We start from the raw sequence: 10,701 nt of genomic DNA on the forward strand, positions 1-10,701 counted from the left end.
TAATGTAAATTGGGAATCCAGTAAAAATGTTTGTTTTCCTATTAGGTTTATGAATATTTTACTATTTACAGCATGCCATGTATCAATCTGGCATTTATTCTGTTAATGTTCTCATCAGTTTGCTATCAGATATTTGCATAAGTGATGTAGTTGGATACAACATCAGATCAACACACATATATTTATGTAAAATACAAGGTGTAGCATTGATTTCTGATGCGCTGTGTGTCTTTTAAAATAAACCTGTTTCCACCATATTTCACTGTTGTTGTTGTTGTTGTAAGGAGCTGCCATGTTGGAGCTGGAAGCTAGAGTGAAAAACATTCTCACTTTCCGAGTGGGAAATCTAACTTCGAGTGCTTTTGTAAAGGCAGATCCCAAACAGACAACTAAGCCCTTCCACGCTTACATTTCTATTGGTTGTCAGAAAATTTGAAACTTCAATTGCCTCTTCCCGTCATTGTTTGCTGGAAAGTTGTCAGCATTCAGGTGGGCGGGGCCAACGTTCAGTTGTTTAATTTAGCAATAAATTTGCTTAGATAAATAAGACTTTGTGCTTATATTATTAAAATCATGCCCAAACGAAAAATAAAATGGATTTTGTCCGTCAGATTCTACTCGTTGTTTATAAAGCTTATTTCACCCCGCCCCACATTAGCAAACCGGACGAAAACGTTTCCTAAAACCGTCGCTCTTCAGAGATGGCATCCTTAGCGACTCCCTGATTGGTCTCCTCACTCAAATTACGACCAATGAGAACGAGGCGCAGGAGATTTAGACCCTCGGTTTAAATCACTTTTGTTTCCGCTTCCAACAACGGAGGAACTCCAGTGAAACAGTGATATTACTGCAAAAATAACGCGCTTTCTTCGTTTATGAACCCTAAACTACACCAGACAGGAGCGCAATAAGGTAAGATAATGCATGTAGTTATTTTTGATGTCCACAAAGCGCATTTGTTTGAGGAAACTCCATCCGATCTCCGTTCGTTTACATGTTTTTATGTTGTATCAACTTTTGATTACGCCTTTTAACTTTTAGTTCTCGCGCCATTTGTTTCTGTTTTTGTCTATTGTAACAAGGAACAGAGTGTGGAGAGTTGTTTCCGCTGCTAAGGAGAAGGAGCCATGCCTTTAACAAGGAGAAAGAAATGTGCTGTCCCCGTTGGGAGCAAGCTGGCCAACGTGAAGGCAACAGCGACCGAAAACCAGGTAGAGTTGCCCTCATTTCGACTGTTTTAACTCCTAAAACTACCTTTTCATGATGTAAATAAAGCAGAAGAAGCAGCAATTGATTGTTGCGTGCCGTTTTTTTATTTTTATTTATTTTTTTTAATTTATTTATTTATTTTGCACGTGCTTTGTACCGGTTTACCTGTATTTGTGGCTGGTGTTGCAGGAAGACGGTGCTCAGGTGAAGAGGTCCTCCTCTCCTCCTCACGGGGCCCCCAAGAAGAGGACAGCTTTCATAGACATAACCAATGTGAGGATTAAAGAGCGTCTTGTTGTGACTGAACAGCCTCTACTGCCACATAAGTATCAAGATTTCACGTTTTTTACACTATTTTATATTTGCTAAAGCAAGAAGGGATTTTCTAGCTGGCAGATGGACCTTTTCTAGTGTTTTCTTGAAGAAAGCTACGATCAGAACCTCATTCCCTTCAAGCAGCTCATGAGAAAACATTTCTTTGGACTAAGGCCGCCTTTTCAGCTCTGTGCCACCATCTAACCTTAGAATCATGCAGGCCTAAGTAAATAAATAACGCTGGAAAAGGACATTTTAAAACTTTTTTACCCCAAAACTTTCTTGGTTTCCTGTTGTGGATTGATGAGCTAACTGCTAGTTAGCTAGTTTCACATTCTCCATGCATAACTTCATTAGCTACCCCCACTTGCCAAGTTTAGTTTCCATCAGTTTTGCATTGCATGGTTATTCTAGGGGAAAGAGGACATCTAAAGTAGAAAGTGGAGCCCTGCAGTGGACTATTAAATTCCTGCTTTTACTGAATTTATGGCCTTTACCGCTCGCTCCTTCCTCCCCCACGCATGGGCCAACAAAAGTAAAGTTTATATACACCGATCACTCACTCTGACTGACAATGACAGACCTTTGTTGTTGGTAACAATTACAAGTTATCGATTTATTTAATTATTCTATTTTCTTTAGTTTCATATTCATAATTTCATTAGCTACCCCATTTGCACTCCTTGTTTAAGCAATAAGCAATTTTGGGACTATATATAATTATTTATATATATATATATAAATATATATATATATATATATATATATATATATATATAAATATATATATATATATATATATATGTGTGTGTGTGTGTGTGTGTGTATATAAATTTTATATATATATGTATGTGTTTTTTAATTAATTAATTTTTTATTTATTTTCACCTGCTGCCTCCCAATGCAACCTAAAAACTACCTGCTTCCACAAGATTTGTGCCCATTGCAGGGCTCTACTTGAAAGTGCTTCACCACTGTTTTTTAAGGCATATAACCATTGAATTCTATGTAAATGGACTCCCAAAGCACTTTACACTACTGTCAGCCGGTCACATGCTGGTGTAACTAATAGTACACAAGTTTATCCAAAACTTTTTCTATGAACTTTGATGTTTTAGAAGTTGGTTTAAGATTACAATAATTCACAATCACTAAAATTCCTAAAAACCGCCCAAGGCTGTTTTCCGTACTTTAGTATTTGATATCAGGCTGTACATAAGCTACTTTATTGTCCTTCTGTGATCTGGAATAATCTTGACCCCCTTGCTTCAACTCCAGGCTCATAAGGTTCAGATAAGCTTTCCTGGGAGAAAGAAAGAAGCAGGAAAGAAGGTGGTGAAGAAGACCACCTCCAAGTCCGTTCCTGCAAAGAATCGAGCAAACTCGCTAAAGTAAACCATTGTTAATTCTATACTCCGTTGTCTTTGTTAAGTTTTTAAACTCCCGACTGCTCTCCTCCTGCAGGTCGTCCTCTGTGAGCTCAGAGGGAACGACCTCTGAGAAGGAGAAGACTGATGTAGAGGAAGAGAAGCAATGGGAGGTTCCAGCTCCAGTGGAAGAGCTGGTGGACAAGGTGCCCCCTGCTGTTCCGGACACGCCAGTGCACCTTAAGAAGCAGCATGTGAGAGAACACGCCTGTGCAGGAGTGGTGGGATGTCACCCGCATTTCTTTCACCTAATCACATTTTGTTCCACGGGGTTAGATCCCAAAGGAGTTTGACATCGACTCTGAGAACTCTGAGGACATCTACATTTGTCCAGAGTACGCAAAGGACATCTTTGATTACCTAAAACAGAGGGAGGTGAGTGTTTTTATGGAAGCTGTTTGTGGCTAATGAAAAGGCCACTTTGGAGAATAATGCAGGATGTAAAGGTCACCCTTCTGTTCTTATCTCCGCTCCGGCTCAGGAGAAGTTCATCCTGACCAACTACATGCCCAGGCAGCCCAGTCTGAACCCAGAGATGAGGGCGATCCTGGTTGACTGGCTGGTCGAAGTGCAGGTTGGTCCAGGCTCAAAGTGTCACACTCTAATCAGCTAATGCATCCAGAAGACCTGCAAAGGGTTTCTGAGCCTTTAGATGGTGTCTCAGTCTAAGCTGGATTACTGGACTAAATGGACTTTTGTACCATATTCTAATTATTTCAGTTCAACCTGTAATATCGTATTGTCCTTCTCCTTGCCGATACTCAAGCAGGAGTAAGTGGAAATATAAATGTGCTTCACGATGGACTGGGGGGGGGGGGGGGGGGAGTCCCGCAGCGCTTCTCTGTGTGTGTGTGTGGAGGGGGGGTTGCACACGTTCTGCTGCTGTTTTTCACCAGTATCAGCTGCGCCGTTCGTGTCAGCGGACACAGTAGGCTCGGGGTGGGGGGCGGGGCATGTTGCTTAGCCTGGCGGGTGGGCAAGCAAAGCCTGGCGGCCCGCCAGGCTTATAAAGTGCTGGGGGACACCCTGGACTAAAACATTACCCCCAGAAAAGGCTCTGGTGATGAGGTGTTTGTTTTATCCTCCTACGGTGTCTTCTGCTTCGTGCTCCTAAGCTGTGCAACACCAAAGCACATTTTCAAATCGAATAGTAATAAGTTTTAGGGCTGCAGCTATCGAATATTTTTGTAATCGAGTACTCTATCGAATCTTTTTTTCGATTAATCGAGTACTCTAATAAATTACCCTTTTGTGTTTTTAAACCATTATATCAAATAGCATGTTATAATTATGAAAGACCTCTTAAAATGAGCATGCAATTGCCAGTTATTCTTCAAGTTTTATTCAAAATTAGTTTTCAAAACTTCAGCACTTCAACTTTACTTCACAGTAAACAAATGCCTGTGCAAAAAATAAGTATACAACCTGAGCCGATTTTCCCCTCGTGAATCTGCTAACCTGCAAGCCAGAGGATAACTGTTGAAGTAGCGCTGCGAGCGGCTGCGGCCCAAACAGAACCAGAACCGCTCACGGCGCATGCGCAAACATCTCGCCAGCTGTTTCCCTATTAACACACATCCGTTTTAATTTCTACACTTTTTTTTCTCACACAATAACAAGGATTGTCGAGAAAGCATGTTTGCCGTGGTTATGTCAAATTATACTGATCACAAAACATTTATTTACTTTCTTTCGTTTTCCTCCACCACTCTCATAAATACCCGTGTCCTCCTGCAGCAATCCGTAGGGACAACAAATGTCAATAACAACACAATAAAAAGTCCGACATATTGTGTAAAAACTGCTATTTTTTAGCACATTTTATGTCCGACGTGTTGCTACCAGATGTATGGTGTGAGCTGAAACCAAGTACTACCGAGTACTACAAATGAAAAAGTGGCACAGTGTCCGCAGAATATATAGAAATACAGGCTAAAATGCATTAACTTGTAGAGGCTCCGAGTCCGCTTGCAGAAGTGACATTTATATGTGCTGCAGCATGGAGGATGTGGTGTTGTGGTAGGCTAAATCCATTTTACAGTATTTATACTGGACTACGTTTTCCACCTTACGACGTGAAAAGTGGTCCCAAAACTTTGACATTTTCTGTCTTTTTCGCACTCCACCGAGGTCCACGTTGTCCGCCATGGCTTAAGAGAAAGTTAAGTTACGTTCGCTACTCGCGTGTGCATTCAGTCCAGTGGGCATGTGCGTCACTTATTTCGGTCCGGGTGAAACATGACCCCGGGCGATTGCAAAGCCATGAATTAATTAAACATGAATTAAACGAATCCTCGAGGCAGATAATTTGACTCGAGGATTTTTTGTACTCGAATTATTCGAGGTACTCGAGGAATCGTTTCAGCCCTAATAAGTTTCGGTTCCATTTAAATAAAACTCTGCAAATAAGTAGAAATTGAATGGTGATTACTTGTTTTTGTGGTCCTACAGGAGAACTTTGAGCTGTATCATGAGACCCTCTACTTGGCCGTTAAGATGACGGACCACTTCCTGTCTAAGACGCCCGTCCACAAGGAGATGCTGCAGCTCGTCGGCTCCACCACCATGCTCATCGCCTGCAAGTTTGAGGTGAAAAGCACAAACGTTGGAGTCCTAAAACAGCTGAAGGTGTTCTGGCTAGAGGAGCTCGGCACTCGCTCTGTCTAATAACACGTTCCTCTGCTAAATTCTGTTAGGAGATCTCCCCTCCTTTTGCCGAGGACTTCCTTTATATCTGTGATGACGCGTACACGAGGGAGGAGCTCATCGCCATGGAGGCCAACATTCTGAAGACGCTGTCGTTCGACATCAACATTCCCATCCCCTACCGGTTCCTCAGACGCTATGCCAAGGTGTGTTTAACTCCCAGGCGTGACGTGACTGGAACCTGCTGAGAACATTGTGGGCTTTTACAGCAGATGTTCGTCTCCTCTGACTCTGCAGTGTGCGAGTGCCGGCATGGACACGCTGACTCTGGCTCGGTTCTACTGCGAGATCAGCCTGATGGAGATGGACCTGGTGTCAGTCAGAGGATCGCTGCTGGCCTCGGCCTGCCTGCTGATGGCGCTGGTCACCAAAGACTTGGGTGGATGGGCAAGTGACTGTTGCTTATAATCACATGACTCTAACTGAGCCGTACAGCGGTCACAGACATGGGGTGGGGGGTGTACAGGGAGCTGCTACTGAAGACATAGGACGCCATAGTGAATGTTGGCATTCTGCATGAAGATAGAAACTAGAGAACAAGTTGAGTCTTACTTTAATGTCAGATGAAAGGTTCTTTATTCCAGGAACGTCGAGTTATGTAACAAGTTCTGTTAAAAGTCCTTGGCTAGGTTGTAGAGGTGTGTATTGGCAACAATCTGGTGATGAGATGGTGATATGTCCCAATACAGAGGAGACTATACGATATGTTGTAAAGCTAAAAGCAAGATGATTTTGTAATCTTCACTGACTGGATTTAATCAGAAGACTTAGACCAGACACTCCCAGGTGGGGATGAGCGGTCTATCGTTTTTGGACCAAAATAGTGATTTCAAACATCACGGTACCCCCCCCCCCCCCCCCCCCCAAACCCCTCTTTCCCTGTGTTATGGTGGCGGCAACAGCCAGCCCGGGGAGGGGGGTGGGGTGTACCGTCCAGAGCCAAGCCCAACTCCACAGCTGACAGAGCTGGATGCTCAGGTTATTTTCCCTGTTTTATGTTCCCACACACACTGCTGCTAGAGCCCATGATAATGGCACCGTAGGTGAATGTGGGAGGGAGGGAGGGAGGGAGAGAGAGAGACTCCTCCCACATAGGAGAAGGTTCTGGCTGATTTCTAAATCTTGGTTTATGCTTCATCAGCGCGAGTGCTGAGTTGTGCACTTTGGTTGACTTAAATTCAACTTCTTTTAAAAAATGGTTAGAATTCTTCTGATGGCCACGATAACTCAAACAAGCCAACGTGTCACAATGTCTCTCTCTCTGTTTCTCTAAAATCATGTGTTAACGTTTAAATACGCATAATTATCTGGATGGTTATTGTTTACAAAACTTTTAAAGTTGTTTCCAAGAACTGTTTTCTTCATAAGAGAGCCAGCTTAAACTGTTTTGACCTTTATTATAAACTGCTCTCTAACAACCTAATCAATCAGTCAAAGCTTTATTTATAAAGCGCCTTCCGCGACCCTGTCGGGAAGCCCAAGGTGCTGAACACAGTACATAAGAAATCTTAAACACGATGAATAAATAGATAATAAAAGCAATTCAGATAATGCAAAAAAGGTAAAACATTACGGTAGAAACAAATGAGTAAAACAAGAGATAAAGAGACCAATGAAAACAGGGAAATAAAAACAGAAAAGGAGGGCCGACCTCAAACAGGTTCAGGGAATGCCAAGCGGAGGAGGTGGGTTTTTAGGCGACTCTTAAAGACTGGCAGAGATGGGGACAGCCTAACTGAGGGTGGCAGCTCATTCTAGAGTAACGGTGCTAGGACTGAGAAAGCCCGGTCCCCACGGGTACGACACCTAGACCGAGGGACAGCGAGCAGGCCTTGGTCAGAGGAGCACAGAGCGCGTGATGGGGAATGTCTGTTCAGGAGTGTGGCTAGATAGGGGGGAGCACCACCCTGGAAGAAATTAAAAACAAAGACGAGGATTTTAAAGTGTGAACGATAGCAAACCGGAAGCCAGTGCAGGGAGGCCAGAACTGGACTGATGTGGTCCCATTTCCTGGTCCCAGTCAGGAACCTGGCTGCGCTGTTCTGCACTACCTGTAGGCGACGCAGTGATGACTGACACAACCCTGCATAGAGAGAGCTGCAGTAGTCAAGCCTAGAAATTACAAAAGCGTGCAGTACCCGCTCCAGGTGGGCTCTCGACAGCATGGGCTTGATTTTTTTCAAGGCGTCTCAGGTGAAAGAAACTGGACCGGAGAAGCCACACCATTCAAAAAAAGCATCAGAAACAATAAAAATGCATAAAAACCAATAAAACACAAGGGTCCATTGCGTGAAGAGGACGAGCAGCTCGCTGCGTGCACCAGCGCAAGCGCCATCTTACTCCCATAATCAATAGTTTGTGTCTAGAAAAAAACTTTGATTAGGTTTGGAAATGAAGAAGGGACTTTGGGAGTGAAGCAGAGGCAATGTGGTCACCTTTTTTACACTGGTCAGTGTTGAGACATCTATAGAATATTTGGTTATGCGCCACAACAGCAGTGATATTATCGATATTCCCGTAACCAGGACACATGATCAACCGGGATGCTCACCCTGTCACACTTAGCATTAACATAATGGAAGGCCGATGTGGAGGGTGCTAAGGCCTTAACATTTTCAAAAGTTGTGCACAGCTTTGCTTTATTTTTGAATCATTAAATTAATATAGTTTAGCAACAATTAACACCAACTGCTATTCTTGCTACATAATCTTTCCACTAATGCTAATTTTACATTTGATAATCTTGATGTATAAAAAGGAACAATTGGAGCCGGTTTGAATTTACTTGCACATCTTTTTATTCGACCAGCTGTTGAAACCAACCCCATACTTGTACCCCACAGTGTCCCATCCTGCAGTTCCACTCTGGCTATCAGACGTCAGACTTGGCACCCGTCGTCAGACGGCTCCACTCGCTGCTTTTAGCTCCGCCCGACGATAAACTGAGAGCTGTCAGGAACAAGTACTCCCATAAGTAAGTCTGCACAATAAACACTCAGTAAAATCAAAACGGGTGGGCTCATATGATTTTGTCAAATTTTTCAGGGTATTCTTCGAAGTTGGGTCTCTGCCTCTGGTTAACGTTGACATCTTGGAGAAAGCTTTATCATCTCAGTGAGGAGGTCAACAAGTAGAGGAATGTAAATACTTTGTTAATATGTTTAATATTTATATGTGTAGCTCAGTTCGTCTTCCACAGAGTATTGGAAATAAAACGTGTTTTAAGTTGGGCATTTGTTAACATGTTCAAGACTTTTTAAAATCATTTCATTGTGTTATTTCTTCTTTTTTTTTTTTTTACAAGTTATTATGAGATCTCGATTCATTAGTAATGTGTAAGCTTCAGCTGTGTGTATGTATAAGATACAAAACCTAAAATTGACTTCAGATTTCTAAAAGCTTGATTTTACTAATGAATGATGTACCGGCCCAAGAGTTTTATAGCTTTTCTTGCTGTTAAATATTTGCACGTGTATCCATGTTTCTACAGGGTTTATCATGATAATGCCATTTGTACCAAAGATGGCATTGTGCTACTTTGAAAAAAATGGCTGTCATGTGTCAGCTTAAAATAAAGACCCCAGTTTTAATGCTTGGTGTCATGGCAGTTCATTTCAGTGCGAGTCTGAACTTTTACTGCAAATGTCAGAATGTGACTCCTTTACCACTAGAGGTCAGTAGTGCAACATCTAGTGAGCCGCACCGGTGGTTTGAGGAGACAGAATCTGGGTAATATTTTTCGCCCATGAAGTACGTTAACCTAATGAATGTCTGCTCTAATGTTAGACCACAAAGCCTTAGGAATATCACATTGAACCATTAAATAAAGATACACATTTAAGGAGCTTTGCTTACAGCAGTATAGAGTACAAAAACAATTGTATTAAGGGTAGTAATTAGGAATTACTATAGTAAAGCATTCCGTTTCATTGCACATCAAGCATTCTTTGAAAATGCATTGCAGCTCCGTTGGGTGCACCACTGGGAGAAAAACTGAAAATGAGACAAAAATAGAAATGGTATTAACATTTTTGACAGCCACAGTTACATTCTCAAAGTGGTGGCAGCAAAAAAACAAAACAAAAGTGCAATTGTTTGTTTCTGCACATATTTTCTAGTTCTATTAATGTCTGATGTGCTTTGCCTTAGCGGAGCTCGTAACCTGTACTCTGGTGATTTCACCTCTCTGCCTTAGCTGCAGCACTTTGCTATTATCTGTGGTCAGGTGATCTATTCTAGAGGATTGAGGAGATGCAGGAAGACCAGAGACAGGAAAATATCATCGTAGTCCTTTGGGCAATTTGTGCTCGGGTGCCCTTAACATCAAAATCCAGTCTTGGCTCTTTCCATGGCCTCCACAGTGGAACATAAGGGTTTTCTAAAATGGAGGTCATCTTTCCCAGCATCCTCGTTTCACTCCTCAACTGAATCCAGTGGGCAACCCAGAACCGAGCTAGCTTTGTGAACTAGCTTGTTCGGTCTCTTCCTGTCCCGGTCAGAGCTGCCTGCACCCCAACAGACCACAGAAGAGTGACAAAAGGATTTAATCAGATGGGAATTAACTCCGAAGGACCTCAGCCTCCTCAGGAGGTGGAGGCGGCTTTGGCCCTTCTTATACAGAGCATCTGTGTACTGTTGTTGGACCAGTTCAGTTTACTGCTGAGGTGAACACCAGGTACTTAAAGGTATCCACCACCTTAATGTCTGATCCCTGGATGTTTACCGGTGAGTGAGGAGTGTTTCTCTGGAAGTCAATCACCATTTTCTTTGTTTCACTGGTGTTCAAGCAAGGTGGTTACACCAGTCCACGATGACTGACCTGTACTCCAGGTCAATCCCGTCAGACACAGCCGACATTGGCCAAGTCATCAGAGAACTTCTGGAGGTGACAGCTGCTGGTGTTGTAGGTGAAGTCCGAGGTGTAGAAGGTGAAGAGAAAGTGTGAGAGCACCGTGTGACTTTCATCACCCTCTCCTTGTTCTGTTCTCCCTACCTATTCCACCTTCCTCGGGATCCACTGATTTCCCTCTTTCCTATTCACTCT

The 10,701-nt window shown here is 42.8% G+C and overlaps 1 protein-coding gene across 2 annotated transcripts; it reads left to right on the top strand.

Annotated features, from left to right (window-relative positions):
• Positions 1-777: 777 nt before the first annotated feature.
• On the top strand, positions 778-9,247 carry ccnb3 (cyclin B3). 2 transcript variants are annotated; one of them, XM_015946357.3, is made up of 12 exons: positions 778-912; positions 1,083-1,211; positions 1,399-1,482; positions 2,803-2,915; positions 2,989-3,145; positions 3,228-3,326; positions 3,433-3,525; positions 5,403-5,540; positions 5,648-5,803; positions 5,895-6,044; positions 8,501-8,631; positions 8,703-9,247. In XM_015946357.3, exons 2-12 carry the CDS (start codon positions 1,128-1,130, stop codon positions 8,773-8,775), a joined length of 1,278 nt encoding a protein of 425 aa, XP_015801843.3. In that variant the 5' UTR covers positions 778-912; positions 1,083-1,127; the 3' UTR covers positions 8,776-9,247. The 2 variants fall into 2 exon arrangements, with proteins under 2 accessions (XP_015801843.3, XP_015801844.3); XM_015946358.3 differs by having other exon boundaries at positions 807-912; positions 1,089-1,211.
• The last annotated feature ends 1,454 nt before the right edge of the window (positions 9,248-10,701 follow it).

Source organism: Nothobranchius furzeri, chromosome 2 (genome assembly GCF_043380555.1).
Source record: "Nothobranchius furzeri strain GRZ-AD chromosome 2, NfurGRZ-RIMD1, whole genome shotgun sequence".
Classification (NCBI taxonomy): domain Eukaryota; kingdom Metazoa; phylum Chordata; class Actinopteri; order Cyprinodontiformes; family Nothobranchiidae; genus Nothobranchius; species Nothobranchius furzeri.